The sequence below is a fragment of the Thalassophryne amazonica genome, chromosome 8 (assembly GCF_902500255.1).
Source record: "Thalassophryne amazonica chromosome 8, fThaAma1.1, whole genome shotgun sequence".
Lineage (NCBI taxonomy): Eukaryota > Metazoa > Chordata > Actinopteri > Batrachoidiformes > Batrachoididae > Thalassophryne > Thalassophryne amazonica.
The window spans coordinates 70,642,824-70,666,718 of record NC_047110.1 but is presented as its reverse complement, the minus strand read 5'-3'; the positions used below and the strand labels follow the sequence as shown (position 1 = coordinate 70,666,718).

At 40.4% G+C, this 23,895-nt stretch overlaps 2 protein-coding genes across 2 annotated transcripts in view; one reads left to right on the top strand and one right to left on the bottom strand.

Moving 5' to 3' along the window:
• si:ch211-233h19.2 (uncharacterized protein LOC565175 homolog) overlaps positions 1–17,822 on the bottom strand; it is a 37,361-nt gene extending 19,539 nt beyond the window's left edge. The window contains exons 1-6 of the mRNA XM_034176625.1: positions 17,581–17,822; positions 12,124–12,244; positions 5,840–6,029; positions 5,608–5,755; positions 1,558–1,647; positions 61–166 (exon numbers count right to left, since the gene is read on the bottom strand). Of these exons, the coding sequence (XP_034032516.1) occupies positions 61–166; positions 1,558–1,647; positions 5,608–5,755; positions 5,840–6,029; positions 12,124–12,244; positions 17,581–17,676 (751 nt within the window). The 5' untranslated portion in view covers positions 17,677–17,822. The remainder of the gene's footprint in view (positions 1–60; positions 167–1,557; positions 1,648–5,607; positions 5,756–5,839; positions 6,030–12,123; positions 12,245–17,580) is intronic.
• A 3,652-nt stretch (positions 17,823–21,474) lies between these two features.
• Positions 21,475–23,895, top strand: part of LOC117514923 — a 39,330-nt gene continuing 36,909 nt past the window's right edge. The window contains exon 1 of the mRNA XM_034175494.1: positions 21,475–21,962. Within this exon, the coding sequence (XP_034031385.1) occupies positions 21,477–21,962 (486 nt within the window). The 5' untranslated portion in view covers positions 21,475–21,476. The remainder of the gene's footprint in view (positions 21,963–23,895) is intronic.

Here is a 23,895-nt window from a genome sequence, read left to right as displayed (position 1 = left end):
TTGGAAGAGTATTGGTTTAAAAAAAAAAAAAAATACCATGAAGAAAACAATGTCATGAACCTTGAATTAGGATATTCTTCAGTAGAACAGGCTTCACCACTTTGGACCCCATCAGAACCCCACCGGTCCTCCAGTACAAGATATTGGTGCCAGATTTCAGTTTCACCTGAAATGCACAATTTTGTACCATTTGTCAAAAGACAGCACGAACACTGACATTGTGATGAAAGATTGACGTGATTCAACTTTGGATAATTAAATCAAGCAAATATTTCTGACAACCCCACAGATTTGTCTTTATTTGGACATGAATTGTTGCCATCATTCAACCATAATTTACCTTTTTTTATTACACTGCATAAGTTGAAAGCTCTGTGTGCAACCATGATTATTTACATCATATTAAGTTTATCCCTTTGGTGGAACAATTTTACTGACCTGTTAGAATCTTGTGAGGAGTCAAAGGTGAAAACAGGAGATTTCAGTCAATTTCAAGACAAATGTTCAAGTGGATAAACTAGATATGCAAGTTCTCTGAATAGGCTGAACCCAAAATGTGATCTCTAGCCTGTGTGGTTACTGAGACACATATAGTGGCTAGCTAGAACCTATGTTTGGACAGATTAATCAAATAACGTAAAAAAAAAAGTAATTAGTTGGGGTATAACTGTTCACCTCGCTTACAGTTTGGAACAAATCATGGTGTAAAACTCACAGTATGGTAAATCATAGTACGTCCCTGACAGACCTCAAGGGTTTTTTTTTTTTTTACATTATACATAGTACAGTAGATGTAAAATATTACAGATTTTCAGTTTCACAATTTGTTGCACCCATAGCAAGTAGGCAGCTAGTTTTCCCACAACATTCCAATACAAAAAAAATTAGGTCTCATACCACAAAAGTTCAGGCCGCATACTTGAATTAAATCCAGCCATAAAATAAGATAATAAAAAAAGTTCTCATGGTAATATACACATGAATAATACAAAAACTAGATGGGCACTTAAAGTACATTCCAATGTAAGAGTAATAATACTCAACCATTATTACCTGTAAAACCTGAAAGAAAGGCATCAGTTGTTTGTGATGTCATGAGGCAAGATGTTGAAGAAAAATTAAACAACAGGACAAATCTGATTCTCCTGAGACCAGAGTTTTGATTCTTTGTACATACTAAAGTCCTCATATGTAGACACGGAGTGTCAAGGGTTTAAGGAAGAGCCAAATCACAAACAAAATTTACTCAACTCTTCCTCGACAAAGACCATCCGTCCGCAACATTTCTGCTACTTACTCTACCCCTTCAGAGTGCACGATGGAACTATGCACACATGAAGAAAAGAAAATGTATTAAGCAGCATATCTGTTTAAAAAAAACCCACTGCAGACAGTTTGTTACGTCAGCACCCGTCTGTCCAACCAGCAGGCCTCCTGCTCATATCCAACTATTTGCGTTCATTTGCCAAATGATGAAAAGAAAAAAATAAAAAAAAAACTCAAAAACTTTGTCACAGCTGTTATTCATCTTAATACTATTGAAAAAGAAAAACTCACCGTATAATTTGCCCATTCTCCATGATTAGTGAGCTTGAGCCACTTTGTATCAGCAGACTGATCCATCTCCTGACACTGGTCATTTTGAATCTATTGCACACAAAATCATAAAAACTCAGCTTTTGAAATGCACACACATATATATATATATATATATATATATACACACATACATAGGATGAAAAAAAAAAAAAACATTCATTTCCAATGATGTATGGAGAGAAAAATCACAATGGAGAAGCAGGAAGCACAGAGTAATACAGAATAATTGGTATTTTGTCCACCCCCCTATCAAGGAGAGTGGTTCCGGCTGGGATGAGGATCAGCACCTCTAAATCTGAGGCCATGGTTCTCAGATTTAGAATTCAGGAAACCGATGGATTTCCTACTACAGGTAGGGAATACGGCCTTGCCCCAAGTGAAGGGAAAAAATTCAAAATAACAAACGGCCTTGAAGTACGCTCTGCAACATCCTATATATATATGGTTACTATCACAGACTATACAGTCTATGATAGCAACAATACTGATATCATAGATCACGTGGGGGCTTCCCTGACTTGTGCGATGGGTGCTTCAGAGTAGAAAGGCAGTGTGACGTCAGCTGGCTGCTTGCTCGACGAGAATAATCCATGATGACAGAAAATGCTCTAAAAGAGCTTATTTCTGGATAAATCTAATATGTTGGTATGTTGGCATGCACACACGACACGCAAGGTAAAAAAACTCACGCATGCACATGCGCGCTTCCTCCTAAGACGATGTAAAAGGGAAAATAAAGTATCCATTATGTCATCCCGCAGGTAAATATGTCCTCGTCATTAAAATGAGCCATAATTTTGCAACACGTTTCAAAAATAAACTGCGTTATAATGCTTGGATTTCAATAGAAATAAAATTTTGCCAGTTTTGTGAAATTTGAAAGGTATTTTTGATGTGTCTGCAGAAAGTATGATAACCAGTTGGGCTTGTTCATCTTTTCAAAGCAGGAACCAGAGATTAAAGATTTCCACCAAAGTTCAGAAGTGAAACACATCATGTCAACTCAACATGTGGACAAACCTGCATGAAGCGCCACATGGAAACCATTCATCACTGTGAAATACATTATTCCTCAGCCACTGAATGTAACTTTGTTCATAAGTTGGCCGGTGGGGGTCTATGTAGTGCAGTGCAGTACTGAGTCCCCTCCTGCTCACAGGTCTGACCATATGTCCACCAAACAAATGTGGATAAAGGACCCCGGCATTGTCCTTGAAGAATTTATTTTAGTTGAGGTCAAGGACCTGGATTTTCAACCTGATTCGGACTTAATATGCACACACTCTGGTGGATCCCAGACATGCCCTAGCAAGATAAACCACAGGTCGATCATTTGGCTGAAGGTCAATGCCACTGGGGTCAATATCCAGATTGCTGCAGCCTGTCTTCATGAGCAACTATGTGCCACAAAGGACCGAATGTTCACACGTTTTCTTTCCTGCCGGTTGTCAGTGAAATCACCTGTGAAGGTGGAGCTAAGATTCACATAGAGTAGAAGCAGTGTGTTTTACAGACAACTTGCCAAACAAACTTAACAGGTTTTTGAACAATCCAGCTTCCATTAACAAGAGTCAACAAACTGGAGTGAACTGATTAACAGAGACAGAAAAAAAAAAAAAAAATACTACGCAGGCTGAACTAGTAATATCAGCAGTGGCGGTTCTACACTGACTACTCCCCGGGGGCAAGTCCCCCCCCCCCCCCCAAAAAAAAGAATTTTGCACAAACAACCATTTTTTGTAATTATTTGATTATTTTTCTTAATATTTTAGATGTGCCACTGAAATTGCAACTGACATCAAAAGACTGCAGGCTACAACACAAGTCTTTTACAAAACATCCATGAATTACAAATTTGAATAAACATGCCCTTGCATGCTAAATACCGTATTTTCCGCACCATAAGGCGCACCTAAAAGCCTTAAATTTTCACAAAAATCAACTGTGCGCCATATAATCCGGTGCGCCTTATGTGCGCACTGAATTCCATAATCTGTAAAAACGACTGACGTCTTTGACTGTCGGAATATCGGACCATTTCCCGCTGACACAGGGACGTAATACGTAAAGTACGTATGCTGGCAGCGTAGAGTATGTACCCTGGCAGCGATAAACCAATCGGAGAACATTACGTAATACGTAAAATACGTACGCTGGTAGCGTAGAATACGTACGCTGCCAGCGATAAACCAATCAGAGAAGAGTCCGTGAGTCCGTGGTACGTACACTTACCTCCGCCACTCCTCTGGTAGTTACTGTATACTACAGGTATCCTGCAAAACAACATTTGTTTGTCTAAGGACCCCGGAAAATGGTGCCAGTGAAGAGACATGCTTACGAGGCACAATTCAAACTGCAGGTTATCAGTTACGCGGCTGTTCATGAGAATAGAGCAACTGCGAGAGGAAACAAGAAAATGAACTGCGCCAAGTTAAAAAGACCAAACGGAGTTTCCGCGGAAACAAAGCGAGGTGGCCACAGCTAGAAGACCAACTCGAGCAATGGGTCATTGAACAAAGAACAGCCGGGAGAAGCGTCTCTACAGTCACCATTCGGCTGAAGGCAAAAACGATAGCGATGATTAGCGGGAACCTGGCGTGTTTGATGGCGAAATTGCCCAGCTGTTCAATTCAGACACAGAAGATGAGGACTTCGATGGATTTGTGATAGAACCATAATAAAAAAACAATGTGAGTACCATATTGTTAAATACCGGTAGTTCAAAGTTGTTAAAAAGTTCAAATAAACTCACCGTTTTGCTTCCGTGACCTTTTTTTTTTGTAGACTATATGTTTTAGCGTGCGCCTTTTGTAAGGGTTAAGTACCCGCTAATTGAGGCCGCGCCTTATAATCCGGTGAGCCTTTTGTAAGGGTTAAGTACCCGCTAATTGAGGCCGCGCCTTATAATCCGGTGAGCCTTTAAGGGTTAAGTACCCGCTAATTGAGGCCGCGCCTTATAATCCGGTGCGCTTTATGGTGCAGAAAATACGGTATATGTTATTAGACTTTATTAAACTGTCTTTCAGGGCGGAACAATTAGCTCTTTTATTAAGATGCATATTTGTCTCATTTAGCTAAATATTTAGCTTGATGTTTGCAAATATTACGTTAAATGTGTAAATACTTAGCATTAACTAATCTGCAAAAGTTTTAAGTTTGACAGAAATTTGATAATGTAGTGTTTCCCTTTTTCTCCCTAGTTTTTGGTCTTTATCCGTGGCTCAAAAGAAAATTTAAACTGAAATGTGACTTGTGTTCCCATGCCAATGAAATCAATTGTGTTTCTTTTTGTCCACCAAACAAACCAGTTAATTATGAAGATAAACTCATTTTAAATTTCATTATTATTATTAATATTATTTTGTCAATGTACATGACAACAAAAAGTTTCCAGCTGCTGGAAAATTATTGTAAAACACACTCTAGTAAGGCACACAAAAAAGGTCAGATTCAAGTCACTTCAGCTAGAAATGTGAACAGAGCTCCTGTCCTCTCCAGTGAGATTCGAACCAGTTGTTCCGCCCTGTCTGTCCGCTTTCAAACGCCTTTTATTTCATAAATTAGCTGCCTGCCTCATTCACTGAAGTTCTGGTTCTGCTCTGCTGCATCCTAAGTGGACTTCTGCCAGAGCGGAGACACTGTGGAGGCGGACCAGCGAGCATGACGCTCCGTCCGGAGCTGCGGGGAGGAGTGCGTCTGTCCGCAGTTATACAGGAAACAACCGCCAAACGTACTGCCTGTTCTGTGCACGTCAGCACGGGACTGCTGCGGGATGCTGCATAAATTTGTCAATTCCTCACACAGTGATATAACTGCTTTGTGATGCAGATTTTTTGGGGGTTTTTAAGTGCTTGTTGTGCTGCCCCCAAATGTGATAGTAAGTAAGATAAGATAATATACCATTAATAAAGTGTGATTTCTTCAACATGTATTATTGGACAGTTCCACAACAAACTTCTTAAGAACAACTGGCCCCACAAGTTCACATCAGAAGTGGGTAAAACTCACAAAGAATTCAAACAGCAGGTTACTGTCAGGATACTGGTACTCAAAGCTGGCAGAGCCCTGTTTCTTCAGATGGACCGTGTAGATCAGAGACACTGTGCATTCATCCCTGTTGGACTCCAGGTAGTTTCCTTGAGGCACCCAGGCAGAACTACAGCACAGCACGGGAGAAATAAGATTTTACAAGTTGTACTTATCTCTCAGTTTTGGGGTTTGCAGTGTGTCTCTTATTCACCTGTTGCAAGTGATCCAACTGTCACCATGGGGACTGTTGTCCAGGGAGGTTGCCAGGCTGCTGAATCCTACAGGCATGGAATCCCACTGGTCAAAGCGAACGCCACTTCCGAGGGAGTAGCTCCCTGCTGCACACTTGGTACATTCCTGAGCCGACATCTCCAGGAACTCCCCGGCCTCGCAGGAAAAGGCTGCAGGACACAGAGAGAGAGAGAGAGAGACAGAGACAGACTGTGGAGGGCACATTCTGCAACTAAAAATGATAGAATCACATGGCCTGGAGACAAAAACAAAAAAGTTAAAAAGTGGTGTTTGTTCAGTGTTGTTGTCATAGTGATGGACAAACTTAATCCCAGCATCTTGTTTGGTACGTCTAACTGCACCGTGAATGTAGGGGTGTCCAAATCTCATCCTGGTGGGCACCAGCCCTGAAAATGTCTGCATTTGCACTTGGACCATACAGGAATTCTACTACTGCACAAGATAAGATACCTGAAGTGTGCATGGTCCAGAGGCAGAAATGTCATTCAAATTTACACACTTTGACAAAAATTAAACCCTACCCTTTATCCTAGTCCTAACCATTAAACCTTTTAGAAAACATCATTTACAAGTTTGCCGGTATCGCAGACCAAACGGTCCACCCTTAAAAATCGGTCCGCCTTTTGCATCTGTGCATGCGTCATTTCGGACCACAGCAGCACGTCTGAGACGGAGTGTCTTCACCCACAGAAATCAAATGGATTAATGTGATTATTAACCATCAGATGATAAAGGTAAAACCTCAAATCATTCTGAAGTCAGTTTTAAGCAGAAATGAGGCTGTTTTAAGCAGAAACGAGGAAAAATTCCGTGACACTTTAAAATGTCCGACGCAGTGAACCCATCAGCTAGCAGCTTGTTTAGCTGCGGCGCTCTGATCGCTTCATCAGTCTTTTATGATGAAATAATGCTCAATTTATGTGGAAATGACTGTTGTACAAACGCTTCAGATATCTGTCGCTGAGATAGATGATGACTGGAGTGCAGTTTGAAGCAGAAATGAGGTGAGAACCGGTGAACCGCGGCTAATGACACACGTGCAGTGAAGTCAGGGCAGACCGATTCTTAGGGGGGACCGTTCCGTCAGCGACACCAGATACATCAATGAAAATATCCATTTGGACAGAGGTGAGGTTAATGAAATTAATGTATTGAGAGAAATAAAATGACAACTAATCTGTGAACCACGTCATCAGGGGGGACCAATTTTTAGGGGGACCGTTCTGCGACACCGGTCAGCTGAAACATCATGTTTAGAACCTCATGCTGACATCAGAAGCATGTAGTGCCCTTCCAGAAATCGCAGTTACCTTTAGGGCTGCAAAATATTCCCAGCATACTCAAGTTAACTTTGGGAGCATGCAGTAGTGTCACAACACCACAGAACCACCTTGGGTCCTGGATGGTAGCTACTCTGGCAGACAATCGGTTCATCTCCACATCTTTAAAACAACCATCTACCTGCCACAGCTTGGTGATGTGTGGGCATCACCTTAGCCTTCTCCAGCCGCTAGAGTCCTCAACACTCACACCTATTTGCTGAATCACACATAGAAAAATGTGCCACGTGGCCAAAGTGTTGAAGCCGACACTCCTTCACAATGCAAGTGACACTACTTATCCAAATTCATCATACTGGCCAGAATATTTTCATATCTACCTGAGTCGCTCTCACTGGATAACACAACTTGAGTATTTCCCTTTTACCTGGCCGAGTTAATTAACTGCACAGGAAGTTAGAAAACATGGAAGAATGTTGTCCTGCAGTAGAAGGTTGGGCACTTTGACAGCATCAGCTTTTACCTCACTAGATTAAAAAAAGATCAGACAGGGATCACCGTACGCAGCATAGCAACGAAGACAATGTGCAGTATTTATATCACTAGTGCTATCTGTGCATAGTGCATGTGTTCATTTACACAAGAGGATCTGTGTGAAACATAAATACATACATCGCATTTTGTTTAATTATGAACTGGATCGTTTATATACGTCCTTGAATTATTACTTACACCAGTTATACATCAACAACAACAAATAAGTGGTAAGACTTTTACTTACTGAATCCAGGATTACCCACCTCTATCTGGATGGACTTTGTTGACCTAGTCATCCAAGAAACCATCAACTAAAACTGTGGAACAAATATTTTACTCACCTAAACCAAAACAAACATAACCCACAACACTACTCAGGTGTGCTACAGAAGATTTGGCTGAGATTTTGCTTTCTGTTATTATCCACTGTTCGATCCAGTAATGTTGGCCAATTTAAGACCGATACCAATCCAAATAAATCAGATCGGCAGACCTCTACTTAAAAGTGTCAGATTGCTAAATTAGCTTTATATTCTTTTGCCTTAAATATTCAGTTACTTGTATAATCAGTTAAACTTATATACACTTAGTTGGCCTTTCATTAAGCTTCATATTATTGTCATGAGCTCAGTGGTTTGTTGTCGTACCTCAATGGTATCAGGGCCCAGAAAATTACTTCAAAAAGCCACACAGAGAACATACTCAGGAATCTGCCGAATCTCCAATCTTTGTAACCATATCTATGATGATGAGCTACTAGATAATGTTTTAAAATGACAGAATCAATGCAGGGTAGTTGCAGACAACAAGGCACACTTTATGTAGAAATAAAAACAGTAAGACCATAAAAAAAACAGATCTCAGAAAAGCCTCCCAATGCAAGTTATCATTGCTTCAATAGAACTCACTTTACTTGTAATCTTATCTCAGATTCAACTTAACTCCCTTCTAAACATCACAGTAGGTTGAATGACATAATGTGTATAAACTTCTGATTCTTCTACCCACCAGATTCATATGAATAATTCAATCTGGATAATTTTACTCAAAAGTAATTACTGGAAATCCCCTTTCTTTTTTAGGATTGAGCATCATCAATGGCAATACAAAAAAGAAAAATCCATCATGTGTTCATGGGAGCTTCTGGCTCATCTTTATGGCAGAAATAAGAAATGTCTTTTTGATAAAGGTAAAGAATCAGAGAATCTAAATCGAGCTTGTTGTTGGAGGAGCGGCAGTGGTACCCTGCCTTTAGCAAACATATCTATAATTACTGTAATCACCAAAAAGCTAAAGATTGAAAACTCACCCATCTGTCAAAAGCACACCGCCCTTCATTGTGTGAAACGTTCAGTTCAAGCTGAGTCACAGTTTTTGAAAGGGATAAAGCAGACGCACAGTCACAATGCAATGTCTCTGAATTTGTGGCACAGTGAGGGTTAATGTTTAGACGTTAGCGTACAATTTGTCTGTTGCATCATCGCTTCCACAGCTTCATATTGGAGTGGCAGAGAAAAAGATTTTATTAAAAAGACTACATGAAATTTCAGCTACATACAGTTTGCCAGAAGGCACATGGGAGACTTGAGCCTGGATGTCTTCTGAGGAAATCTTTTTGTGCTGCACTCCACCATGAAACTTTGTTGATGCACCTGCCAAGTGTTGCACTATGCAGAGCTTCTTCAATCACAGCCACAGAAGCCTATAACTCCTTCAGATTTGTCTGGGTGTCTTGGTGGCTTCCCTCACCAGGCTTCTTCGTGCATGGTCACTCAGTTTTTGAGAAATGTCAGATTAACCAATATGTTTGCATTTCATAATCACTGATGAATGAACTCCAACATATGGTCAGTGACTTGGAAATGATTATGTATCTATCCTCTGACCTGTCTGTCAAAGTGATGATTTCTATTTAAAAATAATCCATATATTTCATGTGTCCCATTACTTGTGTGCTCTGAAAAAGGAGGCAAAATGTGTAAATTTAATGCAGTGCTAAAATACCCTCAGCCATATGACCATTATGTTTTATAATTTATTAAGATCCTATTGTCTTGTACAATTTGTACATGTTCAACAAAGCCCCGCTATCAATCAATCAAAAACAATATTTACGTTTCTAAGGCCTTGTGTGTGCATAAACATGAGCTTTTGATAAGAGCGGACATTGTGCAAATCTAGGAATATTTGTAGATCACCTCTGTGCATTTGTAGGTATTAATTAGACAAATTTAACTCCACAGGAAGTTAGCGGAAGTTACAGTGCATGCTAATGCCGCAAAATTTCTTGTAAATGGCTCTAGAGGTGTTGCCAGGTTCCAAAAATAGCATTTTCAGTTTTAAAAGTATTTATTTCTCACTAGCTTATACATAATATATGACAAAGAAGATATTTACACACAAACAAAAATGAGTTTTGCAGCTAGCTACCAGCCTGTAATGTCACCATGCTAACATCCATGAAATGTCTTGTAACTAAGTTCAGAGGTGTTATCAGGTTCCAAAAACAGCATTTTCACTTTTAAAAGTATTTATTTCTCACTAGCTTTGACATAATACATGAAAAATATGTATATAAACACACAAAATCTAGCAATTTTGGAGTAGTGTTGCCAACTCCTCAATAAGAAAAGTAGCTATTGGATGTCCTAAAAGTCACTACAAGTCACCAAATGCCATCATCATCTAATTTGGATATTATTTACATAGTATGACGTTATAGCAGATGTTGTAGGGGAAAAAAAAACCTTTTGTGGGAGAAGCCACTGAATACATTATCAACCTTTCAATATTGTTTGGTCAATTCCATATTCATAAATGCAGAGTATTGAAAAAGAATTTCCATGGACCTCTGGCTGAATTTGAACAATATATAATCAGTATTAAGCTCATAGACTCTCCCAAATGTCAAAACTGTCACGTACTATAAGGAACTTTTTAAACAGAATTACTGCTAAAGAATCCCTTTACTTTTGTTATTGTACATTTTAGTTTTCTATCTCATTCCATTTATAATTATAATACTGTGAATGTTATTGTGGCCTTAATTGTTTGTTTACTGTTTGTTAATGTATTTGTTGAAATAAAGTTGTGAAAGAAAAAAATCATTGCGGAATAGACCAAAAGTGAGTAAAAACACCTTATTGGCTATTGGCTATCATGCCACGCTCTGTGATTGACTGTGGCATAACCGCAGAAAATGTAAGCTGGTTCCACTCCTCCATAGACTGTGGTACCAGTGCTACGTTGTAAACAAAGGCTGCAGCCAATCAGAGTGCGGCGTGTCTCAGCCAATCAACAAAATGTCAGAATCCTGACTAAAAGTCACGTGACTAAATAACCCAATACCGACTCCTTTGCATTGGCTGGAGGAGTGGAACCAACTTACAGCAGTGGAGGATTGCAGCTAACCCTCAGCTCAGTGCTTTCTAGTCAGCTGCAGCGGAGGTGGGGGACGTGCTGCCGCTCGGTGAGAACAGGGATCAATACATGCTCTCACTTTTGAGTCGCCAAACACCAGAAAAGTCTCCAGTGACGCCAGGAAAAGTAGCTAGATTTGTCGCTAGTCGCTTTTGAGAAAATAAGTCGTCAAGAGGGTTTGGAAAGTCGCTAGATTTAGCGACAAAGTCGCCAAGTTGGCAACACTGTTTTGGAGAGACTAGCCACTGACGTCACAGTGCAGCTCTATTCTGATTGGCTGTCTCCCACCCCCCGCCACTCAAAAACAAAACGGAACAGATTGAAACAGAACGTGACTTTTTAACCTCTTAAAATAAGTCAAGGTTAGCCATCTTTGAACTTGTCCAAGATCTGTGCCTTAAGAATGTTCCCTGTGAATTTGTAGACTGTGGCAGTAATAGGACTGCACTTGTGCTGAGTACAGACAGACGGACAGACGGACGCAAAGCCTTTGCAATATACCCAATGCCCAGATTTGATGGCCTCATGGATAAATGATCATAATTCCTGAATAGCTAAGGAAATATTTTTGTTTAGCCCCCTGAATTATAGCTGAAGGACTAGACTACAAGCACATGTGTATTGTTTCGATGCAGCTCCACTGAGGTAGTGCTCAGTCACAAAAATTGTGCCGCTGTCCAAATACTTATGAATCTGGCTCCATTTCTTGGGTCTGAGATTATTTGGTGTTGCGTAACCATCCATCAAATCTATAGCTCCCACACTGTATGCGAGACAGACGATGCGGTCCATTAATGATGTGGCTTGTAAAGTGAGCCAGCAGAGAACAATCACGTGTTTTACTGAGGTTACTGGCTTCTGGCTTTGATCTGGGGCTCATCAGAGGACTTCTAAACAGTGTCACTCAAATTGTACTGGTAGAAAATTATAGCCTACAGATAATAATATAAGACAAATGTGTCACCTTCCATAACACACACTCACAGGCATTAAGGATGTGACTTACTGCACTCTGTGCCGCGCACTGGCTCCGGCAGTCCTACGCATGCTCCAGGTCTCTGTGGAATAGCCACTCGCCACCGAGCTCCCGTGCTGTCACATTCTGTGTACTCGTAGTAGTAGTCCGTCTGCAGGAGATATGTTAAAAACAAAAAGTCACTGTTAAAGGTACAGTATGTTGGATTTAGTGTCATCTAGTGGTTAGGAGGCAGATTGCATTATGTTGATAATTATCACGGTATTGTTTCCCTTCACTCGTTTTGCTTCTTTGGTGAAGGAGATTCATGCTCCCTTGCATTCTCAAGATAATACGTGTGATCCTCCATTTCACAAAAATGAGGATTCTCAAACTTGTTAACCTGCGCTAACAGCAAGTATACAGGGACACAACCACTGTTTCCTGTTCAGTCTTACGGACAATATGCAAAATGCAAACATCAGACTAAGTATGTCTCTTCTGGGCTACTGTATCACTGTATTTTTAATATGGAACAATTCTATTTGATATGATGTAATCTAGTGCTAGAGTAAGGTAAATCTACAGAACTACAATGAGAGTAAAATTTTTATTTTAAGGTAAAATATGACCAGATTTTGCTGTCACTGTAATTCTGTTAATGTCAAAGTGGTCACAATTCTTTTTTTCATTGTTGACATTCACTTTCAGTGATACATTATAATAAGCCAAATGGTAGCATTGCTTAACTACATATTTCATGAAAAAGTGGGGACTTTCATCAGGATTTTGCTAATTTGCTGCAACCATTGTTCACCACTAGGGGCAACATCACATACAGCAGCTGAAAGAAGACAGCTTTTAGGATAATAATAACTAGATCACTGCGCTCATAGTGTGCAAACCTCCGCCAACATGAGCTTCCAATTAGACAAATATTTACCTTGGAAAAAAATTCAAGGTCAAAGTCCTGTTAGAAGTGTCTTTTGATAAGATAAATTATAATATAGATCAAAAGGGCTTTTTAATGTTAAAATCAAATATCTGCTAAATCCACAATACGGATCAGATGTGGATCAAACAAAGTCTATTCATTGAGAGTGCCAGTCTGCACCTCATTGTCACAAATGAGAGTGATTGAGGCACTTTTGATTGAGCTATAATGCAAAATGTACAACAAAATGGGCTTTTCAATATTAAATTCAAGTGTTCACAAAGTCCACAATCCAGATCAGATCCAGAGCCACCTTTCTCAGACCATAGTGAGTGTAGTGCATCACTTTCAAATATAAGAGTGATTGGGGCACGTTTAATTAAGATATAATGTAAAATATACATTAAATGGGGTTTTCAATGTTAAATTTAAATGGCCACAAAATCTGTAATCTGGATCAGATCCTGATCAAACTGTCAGTCAAAGGATACCATCCTACATAACACTCACAAATATGAAAGAAATTTGATCTATTTTTGACAGAGTTATGAATTTTTGAAAATGTGTTCACAATATTAAAGGATAGGGATTTTTCCAATTGTCCAAGATTTTTCCTGACTTTGACCTTGAAAAATCGAATCAGTTGTTGTCTGTCAGGATATGAATCCTCTGTAAAAAAAAAATTCATAACAATATGAACAGTTGTGGGTTACAGGCTGTTCACAAAACAGACAAAAATAAACAGGTGAAAACATAACCTCTGCCCAATTTCGTTGGCGGATGTTATTAGGAGCATAACTTTCCTGACCTGAAACTGTATGAGTAATAACAAAAGAAACAAGTGGAGGAATAAAAAAAAAAAATAAAGCCATTGACCACTTCATGGTACATGGTCTCTGCATCGCTGCAATCTGATATATTAATAGCGTTCTCGTTTGTATTGGCTAACTGTTCCCCTCTGAATACACACTGTAGCTTTCAGATGGAGTGACCTGAAGAGGCCTCCACCCACATTAGTCAGCTTAGTCCGAATGGGAGTTTGTTGCATATCAGTGGTGACAAAGAGGATGGCGTTAATGCAGGAGCAGCCAGAGCTGGAATTAGCTTCCATATCCAGCTGCTCGGACTTCTAAAACATGACCACTCAGTGTGTTATCTTGCAGAAACTATATGGCCCTGGATGGACAACATTCCATCTCCACAGCGATGGAAACAGGAGCGATAGTGCGAGCAGACTGGTTAAGAGAGGAGGTGCTGAAGCACTTGGACATTTTTAGATTTTCATGCATACCTTTCATTTGTGTTGACGTGCAGTCTGAAGTGAAGGTGTTAAGGGTTTGTTTTTTTACTTCGCCATATCTGCTCGCCACTTCATCCAGTGCATGTGGATTTATTTGACAGCTTACAGAATGTTGCGCCTCAAGATGAAACAGAGTAACCTCAGGCCGCCGTGTGCACAGCTAGTTCGCCTGCCGTGTGTGGTTCAAGTGACAGATGCTACTCAGGAAGGACAAAAAGGGATGAGGCTGGAAAAAAGAACAAACATACCACAGAAAGTCCTAATGCAATGCGCGATTCAAAGGGGGGGTGGAGAAGTTATCACGACGGACTCTATTTATTCCACAAAGAACCCAACAATGTCCACAAAGTCCAACTTTCTTCGCTAACAAAGGCAACCTAAATTGCTCAACTCCACAACGCTACACAACTCCCAGCCTATGCAAGCATTGAACACAGCAGGACCTATAACACAGCCCTGAGGATTACCAGAGTTCAGTGGAAAGAAGTCAGAGCCTGTCCCCACTCCTCACAGTACCCATGTACAGGCCAGTTATAATGTCCAGCTTCAAACTGGCTTACTGCAGATCCCACAAGTTTTCAGGAGGCTCCCACAGCGCATCCAAAATCAAACACTTTGGTAAAATCAACACAGGCTCCAAAGAAGTACTGCTGATATTCACGCTTGCATTCAGAGAGTACTAGCAGAGTGAGGATGCTGTTGGTAGTTCTTCTTAAGGGTGAAGTTAGACTGCTTCGTTGGCTGATTTGAATAAAGAAGCATCATTTTAGATGTCCATGATTATCATTAATATCATTAATGGTGTCCATGCGCAAAACTCCCGGAAGTGTGCAAACCCATGGTCTGGAAGTAAAAGTATTGTTGAAATTTCTAAACTATTCATGTATTTCGCAAAAATGAAACCATATCAAGACAACTTATTGAAATTTTAAACCTGACCCAAAGCAATTTAACACACAATAATTTACAAAGATACCAGGCAGGTTTAGAACCTTATTCCAACACGGGAAGCATGCAATGCTCTTCCAAAAAAAATGTAGTCAGAGTCAGTTAAATAAATAAATCCAGTTTTTGCCCTGGTTTTGGAAAGTGCACAAATCATTATCATCATCATCTGCTGTTAGCGTCAAGCACATGAGCATAATGCTAAAGCTAACAAAGTGTTAGGAAAATTTAAAACCTTATGTAACCTTGTGATAGCAGCTTTGCAACAATGTTTTTTGCATAGAGAAACCGCCGCCACCCATGGAGCACTTGTCGTACCTGCGCAAGAAATTCTTGTGATTGTCTTCCTGGATGTGGGTTGCGTAAAATGTGACCTGACCACAGGCTAATCTTGTGAAACCCAATGAAGCTACCCATACATGACGAAACCAAATGATCTGTACATGCCTGAAGAATACACAGGGCCCTTTAGGCAAGGTCCTTAATCTCCAGGTTCCTCCCGTTGTGTAGTGACCTCCTTGCACAGCAGCACCCTGACATCGCTGTGTGAATGGGCGAATGCGAGGCATCATTGTAAAGCACTTTGAGCTTCTGATATGGATGGAAAAGCGCTATATAGTAAATGCAGTCTACCATAATAGATGTGTTCTACTGACAGTTTCATGCTCCTCCTGTATGAGTGTGCAAGTCCAGAGCTCAGTGAACAACTTTGGGCTGTATGTTGAGTGTTGTTCCCTCACTGCAAGTATTCACTAACCAGCTTTGAATTTACTCATTCCATCTCGTGTGATCTCTCTGAAAAGTTATTGTGACACACAGTCAGCATTTTATTTGTAATTAGGCAACCGCACCATTTCGACATAATGTTGGATACAGCAAATACGAGGTCTGTCAAAGTATAGGTCCTTTTTATTTTTTTCAAAAACTATATGGATTTCATTCATATGTTTTTACATCAGACATGCTTGAACCCTCGTGCGCATGCGTGAGTTTTTCCACGCCTGTCGGTGACGTCATTCGCCTGTGAGCACTCCTTGTGGGAGGAGTCGTCCAGCCCCTCGTCGGAATTCCTTTGTCTGAGAAGTTGCTGAGAGACTGGCGCTTTGTTTGATCAAAATTTTTTCTAAACCTGTGAGACACATCGAAGTGGACACGGTTCGAAAAAATAAGCTGGTTTTCAGTGAAAATTTTAACGGCTGATGAGAGATTTTGAGGTGATACTGTCGCTTTAAGGACTTCCCACGGTGCGAGACGTCGCGCAGCGCTCTCAGGCGGCGTCGTCAGCCTGTTCAAGCTGAAAACCTCCACATTTCAGGCTCTATTGATCCAGGACGTAGTGAGAGAACAGAGAAGTTTCAGAAGAAGTCGGTTTCAGCATTTTATCCGGATATTCCACTGTTAAAGGAGATTTTTTTAATGAAAGATGTGCGGACAGGTCCGCGCGTCGGGACGCAGCCGGCGCGGTGCGGCAGCACAGGAAAAACACCTCCGTGTTGATAACCATTTGTAAAATCCAGGTGGCTTTTGATGGCTTTCAGTGGAGTGAGTATATGAGAAATTGTTTAACAGCTGGACATGTTCCAACTTGTCCTTAAGGCTTCCAACAGAGGTGTTTTTCCTGTGGCAGTTTTGTTCAGTTTACAAAATAAAACAATTCTGTTGACATATACCAATATTCAACCTTAAATTATACTGTTGTCTATAAATCTGCTGAATTGAAAAACAAACAATGGTAATTCACTATAAAAAAATTTTTAACTCACATTTTCATTTTCTTAATATTACTTAACCTACTTTAGTGCAACATATAGCCCACCATAAATGTAAAAAACAACTTCAACATGCTCTCCTTAATACTAGGACTAGTGGATCCTAGGACGAGTGGGAATCCCCCCCCTGGCTACACACTTGTATTTGAGGCAGTAACACAAAAGGATTTAAACAAGAGTGACTGAGCCAACACAAAGGTTTTGCTGCCAGTCTGGAGTCCAGACTCTGGACTGAGACTCAGCAGGGGAAGGAAAACTCCAGTCCACATGCAGGAAACTGATAAGACACACAGAGTGGTGAAGTTCAGCAGACCACAGCACAGATTCACCCGAAAACAAGGAGCAGTGTTTAAGGTGTGTGTTTGTCCTCACACCTGCCGAGAAGATTTTGGAATTTCACACCGCGTAAATCCGCCAAAAAAGGAGTCAGCACTTCTTTTGGTGGATTGCTAGATCATCGTCCACGCGATATTTATCCGCCACCTGCTTGTGTTCAGATTTTTTTTTATTATTATTATTATTTCATTTGCTTTATTAACGATTAAAATGCGCCTCCTCACCTCATCACACGGCCGCTGTCCTCTGGTGCCGTCAATCAACCGGAGCGTCCACAGGATGAGAGCGCAGCTGGCCACGAACCAAACCGAGGGCAGCATTCTGGATCATCGAACAAACACCATCCGCATGCGGGTGACACGATCGAAACGCCAACCTGACACAGATTACAGTTTGGAAAAACAAAAGCCGAAGTCCGTACCTCCTCTTCGCCGACAGATGAGATTAGAACCACCTGCGATTACGCACAGACTGTGCGCTGTATGCACGACATGAAATCAAGTTAGACAGTGTGAGTGAGAACTTCCGGATATTGCTGTCAAAATAAAACGTTCTTAGGATTTTTTTTTTTTTTTTTTTTTTTTTTTTTTTTTTAATAAGTTTAGATGATCCGTGTCACCAGTCCTGTTTGTGCTGTCCGTGGAAATGATGTCAAACTGCAGTCAGGGACTGAAGGGTGTCCACTTGGGTAACCTTAGAGTTGCATCTCTGGTTTTTGCAAACAATGTGGTTCCGTTGGCTTCATCAATCAGTTGACTCCCCACCTGATGCACACTGAGCAGGTTTGAGGCTGAGTGTGAAAAGACTGAGAATCAGCACCTTCAAATCTGAGACCATGGTCTTCTGTTGGAAATCGGTAGATTGTCCGTTCTGGTTGAGCAGAGAGTTATTGCCCCAAATGGAGGCATTTAAGCATCCTGGGGTCTTGTTCACGAGTGGGGGTAAGTTGGAGAATGAGATCAATAGATGTGTCGGGGCAGCATCTGATGCTTTACAGCTACTGTACTGGATCATTATCGATTTACGCTCTTATCCTCACCTGTGGTCCTGAACTTTGGGTAATGACTGAAAGAATAAGATCGCAGATACAAAGGAAGGAAATGAGATTCCTTTGTTGAGTATTTGGTCTTACATTCCTGGACAGGGTGAGAAGCTCAACTATGTGGGAGAGACTCAAATTAGAGCCACTGCTTCTTCATATTGAAAGGACCCAACTGAGGTGGTTCGGGCACCTGGTGAGGATGCCCCCTGGGTGTCTCCCTAGGGAGGTCTTCCAGGCACTTCCATTTGAAAGGAGGCCCTGGAGAAGACCCAGGACACGCTGCAGGGATTATATTTCCCAGCTGGCTTTGGAGCACCTCGGGATCCTTGGGAAAAATTATAGGACTTTTCTGAGGAAAGGGGAGTGTCGGATGAGCTCTTTGGTCTGCTATCGTGACCTCTACCCAGAAATGTGGCAGAAAATGAATGAATGAATTTGAAATGACATTTTTATTGTTATTGTAAACTTTTTAATACACGTAAGTAATCGTCCTAAAATAGAAATATTAATTTGATTGTATCTACCCTTTTTTGCAACTTTACTTTGAAGACTAAATAACAATACCTGTGGTGTTTTTCTGACTATGTTTGTTGACTTGAAGTGAGTAACCACAGGCTATGACGGCCTTATGATGTCAGAGGGCAAAATTATTATGACCATCCTTGATGAAGGAATGAAAATTATACATCAAGGTTATTATTTTCGTTTTGTTTGTGTTCACCACTATTTATATATTGAGTTGACATTTTAAAGGTACCTTGTGTCTTTATCTTTAACACTGAGCCTCAGCTTCAAGCATAATGTTGTTGGTGGTGGTGCTTTTGTTTGTTTGTTTTGTGTTTTTAAAAGCGCCTGACTAATATATCGACCTTTGTGAACTTTTTACAGACATATCAATATCACTGTTATTTTTGCTGATTATGAAAGCTTTAATTTTATCAAATAAACAATCAAGAAAAACAGTTTGTTGGATTACATAGTTTGTCCAGCAGAGGGCGCTCCATTGGCATTGTTTACAGTGCGGTCAATGCTTGATTCCTTGAAGAGACAGAGGCAAAGCGACCAGCTGCCATTCATTTTCAGTTATTTACAGCATTTTACAGCAACAACAGACAAGTGGTCGCTATGTCGCCAGCTAAACAGAGCCAGAACAGACAAGAACTCTATTTTATGCAAATGATGTGCAATGCTTCCCAGCGACTGCCAACCCAAGTGAAGGCAGTGCAACATATTTTCGTTGGTTGCTGGATATATTTATAGTTATTTGTAATAATGTTCACGTGTTTCCTAACAATGTTAGGAATCATTGCCATTTTTTGTGTGTATATCAGCAGATCTTTTCAGACTGTAATTTTTTTGGGGGCAGTCCAGAGGATTAGTGGTTAGAACTGTTGGCTCACAGCAAGAAGGGCATGGGATTGATTCCCACCCGAGGCCTTTCTGTGTGGAGTTTGCATGTTCTCCCCGTGTTTGTGTGGACTCCCTCCAGGTTCTCTGACTTCCTCCCACATCTAAAGACATCCAGGCTGGGAATTTTATAGTTGTCCAGGCCTCCCTTGTAAAAGAGATCTTGATCTCAATGGGACTATCCTGGTTAAATAAGATTAAATAAAAATTACTCACTAATATCGGCATCAGTATTGGCCCCCCAAAAAATCCATATCGGTTGGGCTCTAGTTTTGAAATCGTGCCTGACAAGGGTGGACATTAGGAATGAGCATATCAGAGGAGCAGAACAGGTAGGATGTTTTTGAGATGAGATGAAACTGGGATGGTTTGGACATGTGCAGATGAAGGATGCAGGGTATATCAGGAGAAGGATGTTGAGGATGGAGCCACCCAGCAGGAGAAGAAAAGGAATCAGAAAGAGGAAGAGGTTGATGGATGTTTTGAGGGAGTACATGCAAGTGGATGGTGTGGCAGAAGAAGATGCAGGTTGAAATGGAGACAGATGATCTTCTCTGGCGACCCCTAGCGGCAGCAGCCAAACTAACATAATTGCAGTGCACATGCCTGACCAATAGGTGGAAGTGTAACTCTAATACTTACTTTTTAGGTTCAGTTTTATTGAGAACACAAACAACAACAGCAAAGATTTCCAGAGTTCTTCTTAGTTTACTTATTTTTAGTTAAAATCGTATATGTTTTAATATTTTTTTCAATGCTGTTATTGTTTTTGTTTGTTTGTTTGAACCAGAAATGGCAATGCTATATTTCTTAGTCCACATAGAAAAGAAAAGCAGAATTTGAAATATCAGATTTTTATCCATTTTGCTATTTTCAAAATAAAATAATATATGAAACACTTTCAATTGCACAAATGTTTCAAGGGTCATTCTGCTCACTCATTTTCTTTACTCGCTTATTCCAAATGAGGAACGCAATATCAGACTGTTGTCTCTAAATACATAATGAACGGTGGAACTGTCTGAATGAACTATTGGTATTATTCTGCTTTATGCTACTGTATGAATACTTAAGTATATCACCCGAGGACGGCTGGGTTTCTCCTGTCTCACTCAGACCATCTCACTCTCTCTCTCTCATCTGAGGCCTATTATTTATGGGTGTTTACCTGTAACCTGACCTCTGGTCTCTGTCACCCTGCTGTCCTCACACTCTGCCAGCTGTTCTGTGATCAGATGAGTTCATTTATTAATAGTGCTGAAGCTTTGGGGTGATTGTATTTGTAACTGACCCTGAATCAGATGGTAACCAGAGTACCGTCGGTACACAGCACTCCCACCCCAGCATCCAAACTCACAACGTGCCCGAACAGGGACTACGCGGTCACGTAATGAGACACCTGGTCCTATCACACACACATGCAGGGTCTCACATGGAGATGTTGAGAAACAAAGAGCCGTCATCATCTGCTCCACTACAGAAAGCAACCAACTGGGAAACATTCTCATCTTTAGACATTCAGGTGTGACTTTGAGACATGGCTACTGCTAGACAGATGGACAACACACATGCTGAAGGGTAGCCAGGGGGTAGCTGTTTCCAATATGTATTCCTACTGAGCAACCAGGATTTCTCCTTTCTTCCTACACGCGGAACCTTCTGTTCCATCTGATGCCAGTGGAATTCACATTTGTTTTACCGTCTCTCTTTGACAACTGTGACGTTTCCAGGATGCATGGACTACCTTGCTCATCTCTAGGACACTGTTTTGGTCATCCTTCTGAAGTTAACTCTGATCCAACACCTTCTCAGGGGTCAAACCTTTCCAGGGAGCGGGGGAGTGACCGAGGACCAGGGGTCACAGAGCCGGTTATATCCCAACCAGAAGTCCGGCCGGAGCAGCAACGCAGGCAGCGTGAAGTCACATTCAGCTGTGTATCTACCTACTCGACCAGATCCAGAAAAGCAAACGGTACCAATCCTAATGGTCATGTGCAGGACGGCATAGATGATGACCTGTGTTTTGGGTCCCCTCAAGGCAGTGTGAGCTCCTTGCAAAGCTTAGAGGATGATGATCAAGAGTTAGAGCTTAGTCCTGAGCTGGAACCGAAATACCCTCAAATCCCCAGGCCCTCGATTATCATCAGACAGCCCAAGGTAAGAAATGGTTTTCAACAATTCAGTTAACTTTTAAAAAAACCATGTAATGTGTAACTTTTGAACAAATCAGCAAACTACTTAAAAGCTGGAATTACAAACCTGCAAACAAACCTGTTGGGGGGAGTAGCAACCCCCCCCCCCCTTTTCTTCTGTCCACCTAACCAGGAATCTCATAAGCACAAATCCTCCTAAGCTTTTTCAATGATTTCAGTGAAACTTTACACAACAGAATATGTGCATGCAAGATTTTAATTGACCTTGTGAACACAACTCCTCCAAAACTGTTTTATGGATTTCAGTGAAATTTCATACTGTGTTGGCACACCATATGAAGATGTGCAGAGAGGAAAATAATTGCAGTCTGATATCTTCCAGGGGAAATAACTGGACATTTGTGTTTAAATAATGCATCACATGATATTAACCAAGAAAGTGCAACTTCTCCAAAGTCGTTTTACGGATTTCAACAAAATTTCACACAATGGTACACACCATATGAAGATGTGTAGTAAGGAAAACCATTTTGGTCTGACATTGTCAAGTAGAGATAAGTGGTTTTTTTGCATTTAAGGGTGATTCTTTAACTACGGGCACTATTGGCCTTGTAAATGTAATTTCCACCACACCATTGCCTTACAATATAAAGCACCTTGGGGCAACTGTTTGTTGTGATTTGGCGCTATATACATGTGCTCTGATGTTACTGTTTATCTCCATAGAAACTACCCAAACAATCTTTCATACAAACTTTTTAAAGGGACATTATTGTTGTGGTGGAAATTATGGCAATAGTGTGGGACAACTACATTTCGTTTAAAAAAACCACAACAGTTGTATGACATTGAATACCCCAATTATGTTTTGATTATTTTACTGATATTTTATTCAGAGATATTTTAAAACATTAGAAAAAACATTTGTTTACTATTCATTTTTATCATTGAAGATCATAAGTCTGGGTGTGGGACAAGCACAAAATGGCAATATTTGCATATAATGATGCTGAAAAAAGGTGAAAAAGTCATCATAGACTACTAGGACAAATTTCTTAAAACACTTTCATTGTAAAGATAACTATAAAAGTGTGAAATTTCCCCTTTTTTCTTTTTTTCATAAAATATGATCAAGGGACATAAAAGTGCCCGTAGTCTAAGAATCACCCTTAAATGGCACGTTACATGATATAAGCACCGTTGCTCCTCAGTGTTTTGGTGGATTTCAATGAAATTTCACACAATGGTAGCACACCATATGAAGATGTGTAGTAAGGAAAATAATTTTGGCCTGACATTTTCAAGTAGAGATAAGTGGGGTTTTTTGCATTTAAATGATGCATTACATGATATAAGTGCTGCTGCTCCTCGATGTTTTGGTGGATTTCAACAAAATTTCACACAATGGTAGCACACCATCTGAAGATGTATAATAAGGAAAATAATTTTGGCCTGACATTTTCAAGTAGAGATAAGTGGGTTTTTTGCATTTAAATGACACATTACATGATATAAGTGCCGCTGCTCCTCAGTGTTTTGGTGGATTTCAACAAAATTTCACACAATGGTACACACCATATGAAGATGTGTAGTAAGGAAAACCATTTTGGTCTGACTTTGTCACGTAGAGATAAGTGGGGTTTTTGCATTTAAATGGCACGTTACATGATATAAGTGCCGTTGCTCCTCAATGTTTTGGTGGATTTCAATGAAGTTTCACAGAATGGCAGCCGTATGAAGATGTGCTTAAAGGAAAATAATTCTGATTCAACATCTTCAAAAGGAGATCACAGGAATTTTTTGTATTTAATTATTTAATTAATACTGTATATATGATATTGACTTAGCAGAGGTGGGACGAAGTCATCATCAAGTCATTCTCAAGTCATGAATCAGCAAGATCCAAGTCAAGTCTCAAGTCACAATGACCACCAATT